Source organism: Lissotriton helveticus, chromosome 7 (assembly GCF_964261635.1).
Source record: "Lissotriton helveticus chromosome 7, aLisHel1.1, whole genome shotgun sequence".
NCBI classification, from domain to species: Eukaryota; Metazoa; Chordata; class Amphibia; order Caudata; family Salamandridae; genus Lissotriton; species Lissotriton helveticus.
In genome coordinates, this window is record NC_136068.1 from 1,391,782,885 (window position 1) to 1,391,805,228 (window position 22,344).

General features: G+C 44.6%; 1 protein-coding gene across 1 annotated transcript in view; it reads left to right on the forward strand.

The window, feature by feature from the left end:
* Positions 1 to 286, forward strand: part of WDR45B (WD repeat domain 45B) — an 830,957-nt gene extending 830,671 nt beyond the window's left edge. Inside the window, exon 11 of the mRNA XM_078654717.1 lies at positions 183 to 286. Coding sequence (XP_078510843.1) covers positions 183 to 208 — 26 coding nt within the window. The 3' untranslated portion in view covers positions 209 to 286. The remainder of the gene's footprint in view (positions 1 to 182) is intronic.
* The last annotated feature ends 22,058 nt before the right edge of the window (positions 287 to 22,344 follow it).

Sequence of the window (22,344 nt, forward strand, 5' to 3'; positions counted from 1 at the left end):
TACATCTTCTTGAATGGATAACTTATTTGTGATTTAAATGTATTTTGTATGTGTGTTTTTCTTTGGGTCCTTATTTATGTACTGTTGGGTTTAGTTGCAATGTATTATTTGTGTTTAGTCTGTATTACGTATGGATATGTCATATATGTATATTTATGTTGTGTATATTATGATTGTTACAGCCCTGACGAAGTTCCCGTGGCACTAGAGCAACGAAACGCATTGGCTGTGCCGGTTTTATGGAAAACAATCTACATGAATAAAGAGAAGAACCTTTGAAATAATACTTTCCGTCCAATTGAATTTTATTAGAGTGCACCTTCCTTTCTCATGGACATTTCTTATATTAGACATCTCTTAGCAGCGGGTGTCGGAAGTATTTGCACCAATGTATAATATCTGAAACTGATGGAATCTATGTGCTTGACCTTGGTCTGCTGCTGTGTCTTTCGTAACTTTGATGAATCAAAACTGGATAAGTAGGGATCCAGGTGGGAAGTATATTAAAAATACCGACAGGTATACCCAGTAGTTTCTTTTATTCTTCAGTTACTTAGGATATGGTTAAAAAAAGGATATTGAGGTTTTTGTTGAAAGTAACTGCTCAACTAAACCTATTCTGTATTTGCCAACATGTTTCGGCACCCGCTTAGAGCCCGTCTGGGTCTGGGGCCTTCGTTAGGGATTGTTGTATGTATCCCTGCTACACATGCACACCATGCACATAAGTGAGGCTCTCACCTGTTTCGGTCTTCTAAACTTGTGAATTTCCCTAATTTTAGGGGGGTTTCAATGCATGCGGTCTTGAACAGCTCCTGTAAAGTGACGGCAATCTGCATTCATAAGTATTTAATCATATTATTTTTCTATTATATTCCCACAGTAATAGAGGACACTCCTTCCCTCATTGGTGGGCCAACCCCAATGTCCAACAGCGTTGATTTATTGAGGTTCACATTAAACTTAAAGATTAAACTATATTGCCCCAAAATATCCAGGAATCCCAGGACGGATTCCCAGAAGTTAATCAAAGTAAGTAGAATACCATCAGTAAAAGGATGTATTGCGTAATGCATCATGCCATCCCCTCCACACTACTACTTCCTATTATTTTTAGGACTAACAGTTCCACCATCAAGGTGAATAGGAGGGGGAAGAGGAAACACTTTCATTGCTTTCCAAAAGAGAATGGTTTCTATTTTTCATCATAAATCAATAGCAAAGGTCGGTCTGACGGACACTGTTCAATTTTAGGTCAGGCAGCCAGAAGCTAGAAATGCGCTAAATGTGCAGGGTCCTGGCTGCCTGAGCTGAACTTTGCTGAGCTGAGGATGTCACAGCTCCTGTGGGCGTGACCTCCTTAGCTTAGCAAAGGACCTCAAGGCCCTCCCTCTCGTGATGAGGAGAAGCGTCAATCATTACCTCACACCTAGGCGCTTCAGTTTTAAGCCCTGAAGCGCCCAGGGTCGAGTGTCGATTTATGACACTTCATCACGGAGTGGGGTGGGGTCAGCAGGTTCACCGACCCCATCCCACTATGTGATGCCTTAGGGGCTGCGGGCTGCTGCCTTCCCTCATTGGCTCAGCCAATGAGGGAAGGCAGCAGACCCAAGCCTCCTGGGACCTCCGAGACAGTGCTGCAGGTAAGTGTGGCTTTTTTTTTTTAATTAATGTTTGTTGTGTTCGTGTATGTATGAATATTGGGTAATGAGTGTTGTGAATGTGTGTGTGTATGTGTGTACGTGTGAATGCATGGCTGTGCGTGTGTATGTGTCACTTCCATTTTCAAAAATGAAATATTGACTCTAGCTAATACTAAGCTGTGAAGCACTGCAAGGCAGCAAAAAAACATTGCTGTGCTGTCACATCTGGAGAGGGCAGAAATGCGCCTTATCTGCTGAAACATGGCACGCTCCTGCTCTCTCCTTGCAGTTTCACACACACTACAGCCCATCGCCAATACAGGCACTCTTGCACCATGAGCAGTATTGCTTTTGTGCAGGAAGGGACATTCTTCTGCTAAAATAAAATCCTTAAAGGCTTTTTCCTCTCTTTATGTGTGCTGCAGAATACGGTACACATAGTAAGAGGAAAACATAAGGAGAAATAAAGTGATTTCTGCTTGCTGTGCCTCCACTGGAAAACCGTACTTTTTTATGCTTTCTCAGGTTTACTACTGGTAGTAAATCTGGAACTGTGTCAAATACCATGGGTGGATACATGGAAACACCTAAGCTCCACCCATGGAATGCCTTCCCAGAGCAGAGTTATGTAAGGCAGCAGTTTGCTCTGCGTTGTGTTACTCCAGATTTACTATGCCACACAGAGCCACACAAGGTGGCTCTGCGTGGCATAGTAAATCTATCTTAAGGTTTGCGTTGCCCTTGTGTCTCTTTGCGTGACGCCAGGGCAACACCATCCTTTTATGTAATCTGGCCCAGATTTTCTTGTAAAGGGTATTAGTAAGCCCGTCTGACTCTGGGCACTTATACACGTGTAACCCCTTGACTGTCCTATGTCCAAAATGGGCTTTTCCGGTATAGTACTCTGCTGTGGGTCCAACATCAGGATGGAAAGTTCACTGCAAAAAGATATCCAGTTGATCTGTACCAATAGGTTCTCATTTATATAGGATAGTAAAAATCCCCCAAACTTGTGGTTTACTCTTCTCTGAGTTAGGAAGCTGGCCAATCAGACCAATAACATTTGGGATCTCAATTCTAGTTTTAAGCATTCTCAATCTTCCCACTAGTCATCTGTTTGGTGTGGTATCTTTTCCATAAAAGCTTTGCTTAATCCTTAGAAATGTGTATTAAGTGCATTGAGTAGTCGAAAGTTTAAGTTGACCTTTTAGGGTTGAGTCCTTCTGGAGCACGGCCATTGAACACTTCACCTTATAGGGTTCACCCTCATCTATCAGGTCCCTTTCCAACCTTTTGTTGTTAGTTACCAATTACATTGCTGATTGGCTTTAGGCACTATACATGTCCCTCTTATTTCTACATTCTAATGTAGGGTTGGACGCAGTGGTGCTGGAACGGTTTTAAATGGGGGTGCTGCCATTAATGTTATATTACTGAAACACAGGGATTGTGAAAAGACCAAGCATCACACAATAATAAACAAGTGTAGAAAATGTGCAAAGCCCTTTCAGTAGGAGAGTGGTAAGGATGCAGTATTTAGCTGGGAGATTAATTTTGGAGCACTGGTGAGGTAGCACACTGTCATTTACAGACAACACCTTGTCCGTTGAGATGGCCACTAAATGTTCACAGACATACAGTTTACTGGTAAAATGATAAAGTGCGAAAATGATAATGTGTGGAAATCTGGTTTCAGTGAATACTCAGTGTAAGCAAATGGCCATTAGTTGTGTGTCTTGCACAAGTAATGGGTCCACATTTGCCCTCCACTGGGAATCAAACCCGCCATTGTAGCGCTTGTCTCTCTCAGGGTAGCAGAGCAAAGCAGTCCGAGGCCTACTCAAGGGAGGTGGTATGAGCTAGTAACCACCATTCGCTGGTACACAGTAACAACATTCGATAAATCATTTTCCACCTGCCCTTTTTTTTTGTTACTTTGGAAAAGTTACAGTATATTTATTATACACGCACTTCTCAATATTACACAGTAATTTACAAATATATATATAAGGCTGGTGGAAATACCTTGGATAGCATTGTGTAAACAGGTATGACCGCCTAAAGGGTTCAAGATCAACAAACCACATATCAAAAACACCATCATTTCAGGAGGAAATGCAATAATCAATAATGAGCGTATGAATGCACTTACTATTGTTAACCCTTTTGCTGCGGCGGCAATTCCACCGCAGCGCTAAGGGGGTGGGGCGGCCGCGCGGCGCTCTGACGCTTATGACGGAACCGCTCCATCACGGCCCTCGGGTGGGCTGTGCTTGTGACGGAGCGGTTCCGTCATGGCCCTGCCCGCTCAATGGAATGCGCCGCGCAGGCGCGAAATCAGCACCGCGCAGGCGGGGCGAGCGGGCCATGACGGAACCGCTCTGTCACCAGCACAGCCCACCCGAGGGGCGTGACGGAGCGGTTCCGTCATAAGCGTGGGAGGGGTTAATAAAGCATATGCACTTTGATCAGTAATCACTGCCATTATTATTTCAATAAAGCATTTCAAAATGAACTTTACGTGTGTCTGTGTGCTATTTTATGTACTTTCAAGTCCTGAAAAACACGATCATAAAAACAGTCCCTAGAAGAAATCATATTTTGATCACACAACATGTACCTATAGACTTGGTGCCAGATGTACAACCCGTTTTTGCATGCGCAAACGGGTTTGCGATCCGCTTGCGCATGCAAAATTTGCAGGGGCCATGTGTCATTTCTAAATAGTGAGTCACAATTTATTTGCTACTCTCTATTTAGGTATTGCGAGTCGCAATTAGGAAAGGGGCGTTCCCTTCCTAATTGCGTTTGCAAATCAATCAAGTCAATGTACAAATGTTTTGTGACCGAAATTGTGGTCACAAAACACTCGCAAACTACCACCCTCTTCAAAAGGGTGGTAATGCAGTCACAATTTGCAAGGGGTCCCCAGGGGATCCCTTCCACTTTGTGACTGTCTCCAAAAATATTTTTTAAGAGCACGCAGTGGCCCCAGAGACCACTGCCTGCCCTTAAGAAATGAAAGTGAAACGTTTCACTTATTAAAAAAAAAATGCATCCTGCTTTCCTTTAAGGAAAATGGGCTGCATTTAAAAAAGAAAATGCTTTATTTAAAAGCATTCCTAGAAATGGTGGTGGGCCTGCCATTCACAATGGGCTAGCAAATTGCGAGAGGCTCATTAATATTAATGAGCCTCGCAATTTGCGAGCCCATTGGGAATCGCAAACATTGTTGAACACACTGTTCTACATACAAAATAGCGCCTCATGATTGTACATCCGGCCCCTAGAGAGCAATGTACATGTGCCTTCTTTTGGACACCTTTAGGCCACAATAACTGCAGTCACATACATAGTCCACAAGGACGCTGCACTTCCAGCTATAGAGCACATGCCCCAGCCTTGGGAATACTTAAAGGCATGAAGAAAATCCTGGGTTGGTCATCCTTCGTGTCTGACTAAACATTGGGTCAGTGCCTCTTTGGGGGGAGCTGTTAGGCTCCTACGACCCCCCCCACACTCTTTTTAGGAAGTTGGCGGTGGTGCTGCCCTCCTGGGTCCACCACAAGCAGCAGAAAGGGTTTCGTCAAGTCCAAGCCCTGCAGGGCATTATGGGGTGTATCCCTGGGAGCATGCAAATTTTATTAGCGGCCTTGAAAATTCCTTTGTTGAAGCCACCTAGCCTTGCGGTGTGCATTCTCTTTTTGGGGGTGCTCGGTTCCACTTGGGCACACCCGCATGCCTTCTGTGTTGGGAGGCAGACCAGATAGCCAAACCCTAGCTGCCCCCAATTAGCTCCCACGCCAGCAGCGTGCTGCTGTGGGAGGAAGCAGTTCTCTTTCCCTGGGCAGGGTTCAGGCATGGTGCTTCTTCTTGTGGTGCCCGCTGGCTTCCCCCATAAACTGGCATGGGGAACGAGACATACCTACCACTGAGTCTGGTCCCATCCCCTCCTCCTCCATTCAGTGGGGTACAACGGCACTTCCCTCCCTACAGACTGTATTGGGGGATTCCTTGGGGGTGTGACAGCGTTCCCCTAATTTCTTCTGACTGCAGAGTCTGGAGATGGGGCCCTGGCCCAAGTGCATAGTATGGCCTGGGGGTTGGCATCCCCGGACCTCAAGGTCTCTGGGAAGGGAGCTCCATGCATGCCCCCTCTCAAGGTCCATGAAGACAAATTCTCCTCTTGGTGAGCCCCAGGCTCTGGCCAACTCCAGGGGGTATGAGCGGAAGAGCTCCACGCACTCTGTGATTGCTGGTGGGGTCAAAGGTCAAATCCTTCACTTGCTGATACCTCAGGCCCTGTTGAGCTGTTTTGCACACTTTCTGGCTTCAGCATAAAATCACAACCAGGAGAGAGCTATCCCCTTGTGCAAGACCTTTTAAATGGGGCAGAAGGATCTAGAAGCAAGGCATCTCTGACCTATCCTGGGGTGCCACATCACCTCTCGGCCCCAACCCTCCTGCACAGCCTGCAGGGACATATAGCGGACGTGCTATATGGTGAGGTGCTAGCTACGCTGTTCGGTAGCCTATTTTACAGCTAAAAGCATTTTTTAACGGTTCACATTTGCCATTTTAACCTAATCAGTTCACATACATTTCTTTGCACATCTCTGGCATATCGTGTTTTAGATTTGTACTCAGGGCAAGTTTGGTGGATTAATTTGTTAAAATAACCCCCGCTCTGACTTACTATGTAGGATTACCCTGACACTTTGCGGCGCGTTCCACATCGGTCATTGGCCCCGGTCCACCACGGCTTGTGCCGTTTGAGTGGAGGGCGCGCTGACCAATAGCCTGGGGTCTCCCAGGGTGTGACGCACTCCCGCCCGCACCAGCACCAGCTACTTCAGTGGAATGCCGGCTGTGACGCACAGGGACAAGTGCAGCGGGCGCGCCTTTGGCAACCCCGTCTGCGCCGGGACCAGGGGCTACAACCCCTGGCCCCCCTGCCGCTTACTCAAAGCTGGAATTAATCTCTTTAAGGAACACAGCTCACTCACTTCCCGATAAACTACTAGCAAAACTTGATCGTGAAGGCTTGTTAAAAGCTCAATTGCATCTACAAAAGTTAAATGACGCCCTACCAAGAGCAAAAAAGACCAAGCAGGCGAGCCATTATGGGTGTAGATTAGCCTTGCTAAATACTCGCTCGCTACAGAGGCACTGCTTGGAGGTTTTTTCACTCCTCCAAGAAAATAGTCTGGACCTCTTATGCATCACAGAAACGTGGCTGAATGAGTCGGCTATGCCGGATTTGGTTGCGGCCATTCCCCCTAATTTCACAGCTAGCTACCTGAATCGATTGGATGACAAAAGGGGGGGGGGGTAGCGTTTCTCTTTAACAGTACATTGAAAACGGAAATTCTGTGCTCTGAAAGCACAGAAGGCGCCGATGTTCTGGGAGTGAAATTCTGCTCCCCTACAGATTGTGTTGTGTTTCTTTTAGTATACCGCCCACCACATACCCCCGCTAGGTTCATGGCGCCTTTCCAGGAACTAGTTCATGACCTCCGTATACGTTATCAAGGTCTAGTAGTGCTCGGAGATTTCAATCTTCATTGGGATACTATCCCAAAGGATAGCCAGGCAAAGCAGTTAGAAGAGGTTCTAACTTCTATAGGTCTTTGCCAAATGGTGGGTGGGCCCACACATGAGAAAGGTCACATATTAGATCTGGTCTGTTCCTCCTGCCCGTTGATTGGCCCTATAGTTATCGCTCCATGCTCCTGGTCGGACCACTACTTAATTGCTGGCCAGTATCCTCTCTCTCCTAAAAAAATGTCTGCTCTTCCTAAGTGGAAAACACTGCACAGCTGGAAGCAGGTCAATGCAATTGACCTGACAGCTATTTTATTGCATGCTGACAACCCTCCATCTGAGAAGGATAGCTTGGAGTCTGGTGATCCACCCTATTGTCTAAACTCGGGAAAGCCATTGAGGTTGTGGCACCAGTGCGGAAGATTAGATTAGTGGACAAGTGCAAGGGGTCACTCTGGTTCAACCAGGCACTCAGGGAATCAAAACAAGCACTACGTCAGTGTGAGAGGGCATGGCGCAAATTTCAGGATCCCTGTCCCCACTCAGCATATATACTGAGGTTTGCCGCCTTCAAAAAAGCCATTCTAGCACGGAAAGCCGAATTTTATGAGGCTGCTATCATACAAGCGACCAACCCCCAGAAGGAGGTCTTTAGGATCATAAACGAGTTAAGGAAGGCTAAGTTGCAAGAAGCCACCTTCATTCAAAAGGATTGTTCTGATTTTCAATCCTTTTTTCTGGGTAAGATTAGCGATCTGATGAGAGAAATTCAGCATATCCCAACCTTGCCCTGTTCAATTGAGCTTCCTTACCCCTCCCCCAGGCCAATGAATCTTCTGACTGCCTTACTAAGGAGCTTCTCTCTATCTTGGTGGGACGGGTGAAATCTGGTTCTCCAGCTGATCCCTGTCCCCCCAAAAGTTTTTAAATGGCCTGGCCGGGCTTTGAGGATAAAGTGCTCTCCTAAATCGCTCCTTGGAACCTGGGTCAGTTCCCTCCAAATTGAAGGAAGCTCGGGTGATCCCACTTTTAAACAAACTGGGTGCCGATCCAAACATTTTTAAGAATTTTAGGCCAATTTCACAGCTACCTTTTCTGGCAAAAATCATTGAACAACATGTATTACAATCTTTCACTCGCCACCTGGAGTCCAATAAGCTTATTTAGCCCAATCAGGCAGGGTTCAGAGCCCATCACAGCACGGAACTGGTCATGCTTTCCGTGCTGGATGATCTGAGAATTAGGGCAGACAAAAAAGTGCCATGTGCTCTGGTTCTACTAGACCTATCCGTGGCATTTGAAACTGTTGATCATCGCCAACTACTAACGCGGATTAGTGATCTAGGGATCCAGGGCATGGCTCTGGCCTGGTTGACTTCATTTCTGAGAGATCGGTCGCAGCGAGTCCAATTAGGAGAGCTGGTGTCCCATCCAGCTTCGCTGGGGTGCGGAGTACATCAAGGTTCAGCTTTGTCTCCCCTGCTTTTCAATGCCTACCTGCAGCCTTTAATTGCAGCATTGAATCAGCTGGATTGCAGAGTTTACAACTATGCCGATGTCACCCAAATTTTGATTCAGATCGATCACTCACCTGGGGCCTACCTTAGAATGCAAGATATTCTCAAATTTACCATCAATTGGATGTCTGCAAACTCGTTAAAAATCAACCCTGAGAAAACAGAGGTTTTAGCGGTTACTACTACCTCAAACCCATGGAATGATCTGTTCTGGCCTGCAGAACTGTGGCCTTTCCCTGAAACGGCCGTGGTTGTAAAAAGTCTCGGCATCAAGATTGCTGCCTTACTGTCCTTGACACAGCAAGTATCGGCGGTGGTCACTGTCCCCTCTTTTGTCTTTCAGCACTCTTAGACTGGCAGTTTCTGCTCTGATTCTATCTCGTCTCGATTATGGGAATGCTTTATATCTTGGGTTGCCAAAAAATCTGTTGTCTAGGCTTCAGGTGGTAATGAATGAGACAGCGAGACTAATTTTTAAAAAAAACAGACATACTCATGTCACGCCCCTACTGCAGAACCTACATTGGCTCCCGATTGTGCAAAGAACCAAATTTAAAAGTCTCTGCATTGTGCATAAGGCCGTTCACGGTTCCGCCCCTAGTTACATCAAGGGCCAACTGATTAATTATTGCCCGAGTAGGGTGCTTCGGTCGGCTGATGCCTGCCACCTTGCCTGCCCGCGGTACAATCTATCGTCCTTGGGTGGGCGAGCCTTCCCGACCATTGCCCCTCAGGCATGGAACCGTCTCCCCATTGAACTACGTAAGGAAATGAATCTCCTCCGCTTTAGGAAAAGTTTTAAAACCGTACTGTTCCTAGAGGCATGGGGATCAATCTGAACAGCTCACTCCGTTCTCAACCAGGTTGGACGTCCGTTCACAGTGCTTAGAGACCTCTGGGTGATAATGCGCTATATAAATCCATTGTAACAAAACATAACATAACATTTCAAAATGGGGTCATCCACGAGTCAAAGGTCACATGTCTTCTGTGGGCCTTAGCCGTGCCTTTCGCTGGCATCACTGCTCGGGCTGTTCCCACTATGACTTCAGAGGGAAGCCCTCTACTGGGTTGGCTCTAGTTGTCTGGACTTCCTTCTTTGTTCAGTGACCTTGGGCTGGCCCATCCCTGGTACGGTGTGACACTGACTGATTGAAAAAGATCCTTAATCCCAAACTCTTTCCTCCTAAGGAGCTGTTAATTGCTCCCTTTGTGCAGCGGCCTTTGTCCCTGCTGCTGGAGAGAAATGTAATTAACTTGGCCAGCAGAGTGACAAAAGGCCTAGTCTGATCCTGAGCTGAACCAGATAAGTATGACAATCCTTGATGACCCACAAGCTGGACAGATATATTTTTGGAACTCTCATATGTGGGTTTGGCATATAGATTCCACCCCAGTTTGATACATCACTGGTCTCTGTAGGTCAAAGGGAAGCAAAACTGCACTCTAAGGCAGTCTTCCCCATAATGGAGTGTCATTGCTGCCAAGACAGTAAACCACATTGACTTTCCCTGTGAGTGTACTCTAACATTATGAGGCTTACCCAGGTCAATATCCAATCCTACAGTGTCCCCTCTGCTCCAGAGTCTCCCACACGCAGCCATCACATGTGTGCACATTTGTTCACGTGTACCCAGCCAGGTGCCCCTTACCCTTGCCGGATTGAGGCAGCTTGATCTTACAAGGCAGACACTGGCTTTAAACACACCCAGTCCGTTTACCATGGGTGAGTCACCGGTTCTATGGCTCACCCAAGAGGTCAAAACTCAGATGATCAAAAAGTGAAAAATCCGATTGGATTTGATTGGCAGAACTCATCACCTTACATTTACTATTTGTGCATTACCAAGTAAAGTGCCTTGATTTGGTTTGATCCTATTCAAATCTTTGTTTCCACCACATTTCAAAATTACAAAAATATACTTCATTTGGGTCTGTTTTTTATTGCTTGGATAAGCTGAAATATGTGTATAGTTCATTTACCCATATTTAAAATAAAACTGATATCCTTCAGCCTTTCTTTTCACCCCCTGTACCCCAGCAATATTGTCCCCTAGATAACTTTTACAAAATCCTCTCAATTTGCACTCAGAGAAATAAAAGTACCCACCAGTTTCTGAATAGCAAGCAATTTGTCAGACGTCATTTGACCTTTGTCTTTGAACAGCAAGCAAATGTAAGAAGATAAACACAAAATTGAAAGGCATCTTTATTGCTCATTCACCTTCTGAACTCCTGAATGATTATTTATGGGGATGCTCAGCACTCTCACCTCTACTTACAGTGCCTATTATGCTCCATATAGGTGCCTCAATATAGGCTCTGGTAGTCACCTAAACTTTCACCTATATTCTCCGTACTATTACACTACATAACTATTTGTAGTACTGGCCTTTCATCTAGCTACGGTAATGTCCAGAGATGACACTGGGTTATCTCCGAAAGCTTAAGCCTCATTCATTATGCATGAGGATTCTTGGAATCACAGCAGGCCTGCCATCTCCTGCATAATAACTATGTATAAGGGTCATTCCTTCCGTCATCCTAAGTCCGACATGACACAGCAAGGTATATCCACAGGGGGTACTGCTTTGGGTATATATACGACTACTCTTGCTGAGATAGTCAGAGGCGAAAAGGACTTCCATGCCGACACACTGATGCGAGAAGCTGAGGCTCCTGCACACAGACACTCCAGCTCGCAGTGGTCTGACATCCCTAGCGGGGTGCCCCTCTCGAGACCAAGACGGGGCCCCACAATCTCTCACTTCAGGTAATGGAATTGACTTTATCCTAGAGGAATTCTTGGCTTTACACCCACATACATGCTAGGAACACTTAGATACATCTAGTCAGGGTAGCATCGTAGGAGTACACATTTTACTGTCATGTAATTTATATACCTGCCTGTATTCATTGTTTTAGCACGATGGTAGAAATCTACCATCCCTTTACTCTGTTAGTGCTTATAATCATTTATATCTTGTCTTGTCTAATGGTTGTTTCAGCACACCTCTTTTACACTAGAATGACGCTGGTTCAATAAATGCTTACTGAAATACGTCCCCACCGCTTATCTGTGTATCTCTCTGAGACGAAGTGAGCACGAGGGACTGAGCAAAAAGTAGTACGCTGTTTCCACGATTCTGAGGGATCAGGGTTGTCATGTTCGATAGTTGCCAAGAACAATTCTCTCTGTGGAAAGAGGGCTTTCTAGTGGCACTGTGAGCTAGCTGGTATACACACGAACATATATGGTAGGGGTGTCTAGAATCAGTTTGACTCCAATACTACAGTAGTTGTTATCTAAACACGCAGATCCTATACAGGTTTATAAGAACTACACAACATGGCCCCAACGTTGGTTTGGTACTTATTTAACAGTCAAATCTGAGTAGTTCAGTCGTCCTATTCTCAGAGAACCCTACTCGCACTTTTTCGGAGATGCCTGAAGTGGGAAGGGAATTATCTGCCACAGCTGAGAAGCCTACATTCCTATTTATTGGCTGTAGGTTTATCGAGCTTGAAGGACAAACAGTTCCCATTGTGCATAAAACCTTATCTCAGTTTCCTTGAAACTCTTCCTTGGGACCTTTGTCAACAATGGCTGACGAATACGCCGCTGGGCGAGCACAGCCTGTTGAAGTCAGGGAAGAAGAAATAGAAGGGGAAATAAACATTTCAGAAAATGTTAGGTATGCCTTTACTCAAAACCTAACAGACTACAGAGTCATAGCTAGGGGTGGGACAGTATCCTTCGGGATGGAGGCTCACAATTCATATAGAACAGAGGTATTCTATTCATGGGTTAAATTTCCACAAACAGATGCTCAATCAAATACATTTAATTCTTATACTGAAGATGAAACACCAAATGAATACTGTCCTTAAGAGGACATTGAAATTCCGCTGACCTACCAGGAGTATATAAACTGGTTTAAAGGCACCCTTCCCCATACGAAAGACAAAGCAAGACTAGGTCCACTCGGAAGAGTTGGAGCCACTTGGCCAGTCCTTGCGGCTTACACACCGCATCCAAAGATTGGCACAATGCCAGTAGCAGACCTACGTCTATTTCACCAAGAAATAATAAAACTTTACAGGAACCTGACACAGTTTGTGATGAGGACACACACACTTGAGCCAACAAGAGCTACACAAGCAGTAAAAAGTCAGGGTTCTACAACTAAAGTTACACCACAAATGCTATACACAGTTATGGGTAGAATGACCACTAAATGTGAGCAAATGCCATTCTCGATAGCTCAAAAAATAACACAGCTAGAGGCAGTATTTCCACAAACCAGCCCTCAAGAAAAACACAGAATGCTAATAATCTGCTTGCGATTGGGGATAGCTCCCCAGATAGAGGATTGTACCACTTGCGGTACAGTTCTCGCTGCCATATATAGCAGAACTCATAATATCCCATCATTAGCAGTAATACCAGACGTATTAAGACAGATACAAACTGAGTATTGTGCAGAAGCTGCTCTGAACTTAGTGATAACATTATTAGGTAATTTTGCCCAGGTATGAACTATAATATTAGAAAATATAAAAGGGGAGGCAACAGCAGTGGCAATATGCCAACGCCTGAGGGATTTCACTCCTTTACAACAGTAACATAAATTACCTAAAATTATCACAAACACCTATGCTGAATTAGGTAGAGATAGTTTGGGAGCTAGAGCAACAAAACCTTAACTCGTGGGTGGTCCTGAAAAGGATAACACAAAGCAAGCACCCGATTCTTCCAAGAAGAAATGGGATATTAACAATAAAACCCCAAAAATTAGAGAAAGTAGATCTCTATCTAGGAGTGGGTCTCCTCAACAGGAGCTCTCTGAAAGGAGATATAACCTTAAAAATAGGGATAACATTAAAAAACCTGACAGGTATCATGATACTGATACATGTTCCTCTCGTTCCTTTCAAGGTTCACCAAGAAACTCAGAGAGAGAAGGACGGTCAGAACACAGACAAGAAGAGCGTACAAAGTCCGGAGACATGCCACACGCTTCAAGCTATCCTTCCAAAAAAGAAGACAAGCCAAAATCTAAACCTCAATTTAAAAAGAAGAAAGTAGCAGGTCTCAAAGTAAGACATGCCCGGAATTCCGAGGACTCAACTACTGAACAGGAAATGGGGCTCTGACGATGCTAGACAGCGCAGCAGAAGTAACAATAGCTTGCCAGAACCTGATGACATTTCTGGTGACAGCGGAGTTAAATGAGCACATCACGGTGGAAACACCTGATATGAGTGAAAGTGTCCCACATAGGTTACATGAAATAACACTCCAAATGAAGGGGGACAAACCCAGAAAAGTTAAAGGTCTATTTTGGGAGAACTTGGCTTATGGCTATGACATCCTTTTAGCTGAAAAAGATTGACCGCCTGAAATTGTTATGGATTGCCTAAAGGGAGAAACAGTAATTTTACCAACTTTTTCTGACCACGTTACAATTTACTTAAAACGTACATACGCATGGGAGTGGGCAGTAGCCCTTGCTCCAGCACTTTATCACAACCATGTTGGGTGTGATACTGAGTTACCACACCATGAAATCCCAGTACAAATGTGTCCAACTACACAGAGACAGGTCAGGGAGATCTTAGATCAACTTGAATACCAGGATGTAATAGAAAATTGTGCCTCCCCAATGACTAATCCTTTGTTTCCCGTTACGAAACTCAACAATTCTTCTCATCTAGTTTTAGACTATAGACATCTGAACACATGCACTAAAACATTTGCAGTAGAAATGCACATAGTGCCGCTGTGATGAATAACATTGTATGGAAAAAATACAAACAACAGTAGATATCTCAAATGAATTCTTCTGCCAGAATATAGCGCCGGAAAGCAGGTATTTGACAGCATTCTCAGCACTAGGTTCACAATGTTAATTTTGTTGACTCCCTCAAGGGTATAAGAATAGCTACTGGTTGTTCAGCACTAGGGTAACAAAATTACTTCAGAATTTGGATGAAGAGTCATTGTCCTATGTAGATGATATTTATCTGACGGATGATGATTACAGGATCACTTGAATCGGATGAGCACCATCATTTTGGGGTTTGCCTCTGAGGGCTACAAATTCAACTTTAAGAAATCAAAAATAGCATACCTCAATGTCCTATTTTTGGGATACGAGCTATCAAGTGAAGGAAAAAACCTGGCAGCTAATTTATTCATAAAAGTGTGAGCTGCTCCAACCTCTTAAATCTTTGAAAAACTTACAATCCATATTGGGTTTTTTAAACTTTGGCAGAACATACATTTTGGATTATCAGAAAGAGTGAAACCTTTCTACGACTTAATAAGACCTGATTTCTCAGATAGGAATTGGACACAGGAACATACAGATATCCTTTGTTCCCTACAAGCTGACATGATTGCTTTCGAACACTTGCAGACATGCGTAAACGTATGCAATCTGGTGATCCGCGTTATAGCAGGTCAATCTGGGTATACTTACCTAACCTTCAATGAAGGCGAAACAGTACCCATTGCTCACAAATCACATTTGTACACAAACGCAGAAATGCGCTTTGCTTCTACAGAGTAAATCCTGACAGCAGTACAGACTGTTGTATTGAGAGAAAGCGCACTGGCTCAGGGGAAACAAATAATTGTCGTAACTCTGATACAAAGGCAAGCGTTCCTAATGCTAAAGCCTTACATCCAAGATGGATACAATAGGCTAATTCTTTCACTGTAATGGATGTAGAACACAGATATGACCCAAGGTTAAAAACACAAGCATTCCTGAAATATGAACAAGAATATTCTCTACCAAATGAAATAATGCCTCCAGATCAGTATGAATACATAATTATCCTGACGGATCTGCTCAGCCAGCAATAGGAAGTAAACAGCAATACAGCGCTGCATGTGCGATTGTAAAGTGTCGTATGCGGGATGGCAAGTTCCATCCCAGCGATACGAAGACATAGTCTCTAGGAGACTGCACAATTTAGCTGGCAGAACTAAAAGCCCTATTACTGGCACTAATAAATACGGATTGAGAATTCCCCACATTTATATTGTGCGATTTCTATTACTGTGTCCAGTCATATAATAAATATCTTCACTACTGGGGTCAATATGGGTTTGAAGACTCAAAAGGTGGCACAATAAAGCATAAAACGCTATGGTAACAGGTAGCTGAGTTGAAAAACGAACTACTAAGTGCTCACATGATACACACGCTGAGTTATCAACGTGATGGTGTTCATGTTGAAGGGAATTCATTGGCTGATGAAGCCGCAAAGGGAGCAGTATGAACTGTTGCAGTAGCAGCAATCACTCATTTAAAACAAGAAGAGACAGACAGATAATGGTAGCTGTCATTGCTTCACGCAAAAACAGCACAGCCTTACCGAAAGGTTTTCCACTCAAATACTCCTACAAGTTAAATGTAAACAACATTCCGTATGCTCAGATTCCTGGAGGGGGGATAGAGTAATACTTAACAAGGATCACAGATTAGGTTTAATACTACTATCTGCACACAAGAGTCTAGGTTCTGCACACGCAGGGATTACCGCAACAGTTTTTTTACTGAAACAACACTATTGGTGGCCTGGTTTAACAAAACAAATGAAGTATTTTGCCTTAAAATGCGCCATCTGTCAGCAGATGAAGGGTTCCACCGTAGCACATCCAGCGCAGACACCTTTACTTATATAGACAGACCACTAGCGTGTGTCTATCTGGACCACTGCGGCCCCCTACATTCGGATGGGGCTTACAAGTATATCTTGGTGGTGGTGGATTCATACTCAAGATTCCTATGGGTTAGGCCTCAGTGATCGGCTGATGCTCGAACTGTTATAAAAGATTTGCAAGTCTTCATAGGGACATACGCAGTTGACACATATTCTGACCAGGACCCCGTGTTTAGCTCTAGGGCTTACAAGGAAGCCATGGAAGGTGTGGGTGTAGCATTGCGGTACTCCTCTCTGTACCATCGAGGGAATTTGGGTGTGGAAAGGAAAACCGTGACTTAACGCAGTTTTTAACAGCAAGAGTATTAGGTTTGGGTGGTTGTTGGGTCAATCACCAATATAGGGTACAGTGAGCCCTCAAAATCATGCCAAGATGTTCTCTAGGGGGTGTCACTCCTTACGAGGTCCTATTTGGGACAGGAGTGTATGTACCTGATCTCCATTGTAAAGGCACAGTGGTGGATGAGAAACCATTTGACATCAATAAACGTTTGGCTGTTTTACAGGATCTGAATGAATCCAGAGCACTAGTAAGCAATGTGCAAGATGTTTTACAGGATCTGAATGAATCGAGAGCACTAGTAAGCAATGTGCAAGTAAAACGGATCGCCTCTGGGGAAGTCAAATCAGTCACGGAAAGACCTGTCTGAGTCCCAAAAGTCAGGTATCTGATCAGAGAAAAGATCGAGGACAAGAAAGAATTTGGGCCATCCTACAGAAAGCCTGTACCTGTCCTAGCTGTTGAAAGAACAAGAACAGTACTTCTTCCATCTCTTGCCCTCAAAAAAGAAAAGAGATTAGTCTCCATTGATCTGATCAAACCACACTATGTGGCCGATACTAAATAGTAGGCCTCGCCGACGCTCTCTTCTTGCTACCATACAGGAAGTTCAGACAGACTGACTCATAACATTCGAAGAGTCACCAATACAAAATGATGGAATTTCCAACAATGAAATGGAACTCGTTCCTCTGGAAACAGAACTTCAAACTACAAATGAAAGACAAATATCAATTCGGCCTACCATCGATGTCTACATCAATATGCCTGGACAAGAGACACCTGCCAGTTCTACACAACCTGCTGAGTTACCAAAGATTGATCGAACTGCATCTGGCTACTTCATCGACTTTGATACCTTCTCTCTTGATCCCAGTGAACGTGAGACACCACCAGCTCAAGTTTCCCGTAAGCAACATATTCGTGAATTCTACGCTTTTCTGAAAAAATGATTACTTAGTTTCACTTTGGCTCCAGCTCTGGACAAAATTTTGAATATTTTTTTTTCTGTTCGGCATTGGCCATGTTACCAGTGGCGGCTGGTGAAATTTGAAAGTGGTGAGGCGTAAAATAATTGCTGTACTGCACTACAGCAAGCAAGCGTAGCGTGCCTTCTATAATTTAACTCGCTCACCAGACTAGGAGATGTCGCACAGATTTGCAGTTTGTAGATAAATAAACGTGGTCCTCAGATTTCCTTAGCATAAACCATGTGTAAATAACAATGCTGGGACTTATATTACCCTGAGGTATGGGCTGTTTCTTACTTATCAATTCTGTCCATTCGAATTAGCTCATCATTTACAAAGAGCACGTTTTAAAAGGCCAATGTGTGCAAATTAATTACAATGCACATCTGGATCAGATATTACAGTCATATAAACCAAACATCATCCACCCATCAAGTGTTAAAGCATACTTTAGGAACTGTAGATGGTTTGGTAAATATGGGCCATGACTCAAGGAATGACACCTTACCAGAAAAGGCCACAGCTAACAGAAACAAGACACCTGGATATATGTGTACGGTTGAATCACCAAGTGGCAATCACAAAGACATGGCCTGTGCAGTTTTCAAGGTCAGAGTGAAGAATTCTACAGATAAAGAATCAAATGCATTGGGACAGCAATTTCAGCATAATATACATTTAATATGTGAGATGCTGGTTCCTGACATTGGAATCCACGGATATGAGGTGTAATCTTAAATTCTGTGCTTCACTAACGGCGCCAATCGTGTTGGCATTTGTACTTCAAAAAGTTGTTTGCAAGCCCGAGTAAAAATGCAGAAGAGTGAACACATAGGTGGGAACAGTGAATGCGCAGTTCTTCACATAGGTGTGGCCTGATGCTCCTGCCAGGGTAACCGGGAGTGGGAACACCCGGCCTGATTTTAACAGGTGCGACAACCATGAAACCTCATGAGGGCCCAGGGTAGAAGCTGCTGACCCAGCCCGGAGCCCAGCCACACTGAGCGGGCCCGTTGAACTGTCCCCTAGGGTACACCACAGCCTACCCCTTAGGCAATACACCAGTGTAGTGTCTTAGTGCATTCTCCTGTACGCATAAGTAGGTGCACCAATATTGTCTTGCCGTTTTGGGGCAGTGCATAAAACAGTAACTAGGCTAGGTGGATATCTTCATTCAATCACAGGGAAAGCAGCACAGTTACATTTTCATCGATGCAACACGCAATTCAGCCGTGTAAGAGCACAAATCCACTTGCACCCCAAATTGATCACTGCAGCGAAACAACATGTGTTGGAGGCAGGAGGAAAGAAGGCTAACACTAATCCATTAGATAGCAATCTCTCACGTGGGGACAGCATTTTTAAGTAGGCTTTAACAAAGATCATATTTTTACTTTCTCCCTCAAAACATCACACACTACCAACCAACAGGACAGAACCAGAACTTAATAAACATCACTCACCACCAAGAAATGCCACACAGACATAGAACTACCTCTATTGGGCTTTGTTCATGTCTATACCTAGAGCATGCATAAGTATGTGACAAACCCCTCCGACACCAGCACCCAGAGCATATTCTTACCACTCAATAAAAAAGAAAGAGCCAGACTCAAGTGTGCGATTAAAACCAAGTCACTCAGACTGCTATTAAAGCTATAAAATGTTAGCAGTGGTAGAACGTCCTCTATGTAAATGCCAGAAACATAGCATTGCAGAACATACCATAACTTACTTTTTTACTGTGTATGCTGAAAACACATTGCAGCAGATTTTCGGTCAGTGCTGCATAAATGCAAATAAAATCTTTGTCATAGTTTTATGAATACAGGCTCAATTCATCATTACGCAAGCAATGCATGTGCTATGCACATTCAAAAGTATAACAAAGTAATGTATGAGAGGCCCCATGCACGTCAATCCGTGTGAACCATTAAATGGAAACGATGTTCCTAATAGCGGTAGTGTAGACGGGTGCGTCCACTACACGTGAAGATAGAACCGCGCTGGTCCATCTACCTTGTACATTACTTCGTTGTCTACACCCTATGACAGAGTAGTTGACAACTACGCCACCAACAACATTCAAATTCGATACCCACCGAACCACACACATTGTTGTGGTTCTCCAGCAGTGCTACGCATTTCCATCATCCTATCAAAGGACTACTGCCATCGACCCCCTTCTGTGAGTATCCCCTCACTGGGCGCCCCGCTGGGCCCCATGTGAGTACTTCCTTCCTTATCACTTCCTTTTGGTGCACCGCAATCACACTGACAGTCTTATCCCTTCTCAGATGTCCCTTCATCAATAGGTCCTAAAGAGACCCCTTACTGTTACAGGCATAGAAATGCAGTTGATAATAATTTAAAGCGAACCATTTAACAACCCCTATTTATTGTATAAGGAGGCTGTTCTCAATGTGTATAATTTTTTTATGCTCGACGTTATCTTTATTTTGGAAACCATTTGTTTATGTCACATTTTGTCCCTATTTCTGTAGGTTCCATTTTTTCACTGGGGACACCTTGCACTATACACGTTTTTACTTCTTTGTCAATTTTTTTATTGTTACATATATAAACAAACAATTGCTATTACTAAACATTGTGTGTTATATGGTTACGTCTCCTTTGGATATCTAAATAACCCTTTTTATTGCATTATCCTGTGTGGCCTTTGTATTATTTACCACTTCACAGCTACAAACAAAGATTTAGAGCATCAAACGTACTGTAGCGCCGCTGAGGCGAAATAGTCCTTTCTCTAGTTGGAACGGAAGAGAAAATCGATAAACGTCGTCAAACATTGCCGCTTTTGGGAACACTTGTAAAGGTGGGCCTTCTTGCACAAATGACAGGACACTTGTTGGACTGACTCATTAAATTTAATTAACTCGTTATCACTAAAGAGCGCCGAGCCGGCAACCTCCGTGCTCCGACACTCGCGCCATTCTCGCTAGGCTCCGCGCGCATCCACAAGATGGCCGCCGGCACGTCGCGTCATGACGCGACATGCATACACTAGAGCGCAACTCTACATATCTCCCTTTTTTCCCACCAATGGAAATTTCAACTTACAGTCCGCTGCTCATATCAAAGTCTTTGAACCTGGCCGGTCTCATCACCGTTCTGCCCCTTCTGGTCACTCTTACCGGAGTAGCCATGGGTTCTCTCCCATGAGTCTCTGTGCTACCTCCTCCATGGTTCATCGCCGACTGGCTCTACACCTGTCTCTCCATGCCCATCTCCTGCTCCACTCTGGGGTCACCTTGCTCCTCACTGATTTCTCCACTGCCCGTGTCCATCTCCTCGTTGATTTGTTCATCTCCTGTCTCCGGCTCAACCACCACTTCCAGGTCTTGACTCCCGTGGCTCCACTGTAGCACCTTGTTGCTCCTCGCCATGCGGTCCTGAGACCACACATTCCCATCACTCAACAAGGCCGCTCTGTCATATACCTTCTTGACTTGCAAGGGTTTGCTATACTTGCTCTCCCCCTTTCTTTGCATCGTCGCCAACTTAACTCGTACCCATTCACCTTCTTTTAGTCCGGTGTCCTTCACATTTCTTCGTCCATTGTAGTGCTTGGCGTATATCGCTTGTGCCCTCTCTAAGTTTGCTTGAACCACTGTCGGGGACCATTTACTTATTATGGTTTTTTCCTTCCACACACAATTGTTCTTTGTGAAGGGATCACGCCCTCTAAGGATTTGGAACGGACTATATCCAGTCCCCGTGGGGGTGATTCTGTACACCCATACCATCTGCCATATCTCCTTCTCCCAGTCCTTGTTCTGGGATATTGCCGCTTGCACTGATCCCATCACCACACGGTTAAACCGCTCCACTAGTCCGTTTCCTGCCGGGTGGTAGATCGACGTGTGCTTGGAGTGGATACCATTCCTCTCCATGAAGTTGGTCCACTTGTCTGAGGTAAATTGGGGGCCGTTGTCACTCAGGATGGATTTTGGAATGCCCTCTCTCACGAAAGTGTCGCTCAGAAACTTTAAGATGGTCTCTGTGTCCATTACCTCCTCCACCTTCATTTCAGGCCATTTGGAATACCTGTCAATGAGGACACATACGTACTTTTGGATTCCTTGTCCATCTAGGATTGGGCCCAAAATGTCTATGGACAACTCCTCCCACGGGTTCTGTGAGGGGTCAAATCTCCCCAGTGCCGGGCGCAAAGGTTTAAGAGTTTTGTCTGCTCCTTGGCACTGCGGGCATGCTCTGACATGACGTTCTGCCCGTAAGTCCATGCCTGGCCACCAGTACCCTTCTTTGGTTCTCAGTTTCATCTTGCCTATCCCTAAGTTTCCTTCGTGGAGTAATACCAGTAGTCTGGGGATTATGCCAGCTGGGGGGATAACCTTGTCTCCCCGGAACACAAACACTCCTTGATCGTCCATTGACAATTCTTCTCTAACCTCGTAGTACGTCCTCATTGTGTCGCTGATGTGTTTCTTCTCCGGCCATCCCTGTACTATGAATTTCTTCACTTCTTGTATGGTTTGGTCTTCACTGTTGGCTTCCTTCCACTCCTGGTTGCTGATGACTTCTTCCTGGTCATCTGTCAGGGCCACCATTTCTTCCCCTCCTGTCGATTCTTCTCCTCCAATTTCCATGGCCGCTGCCCTGCTTAGATA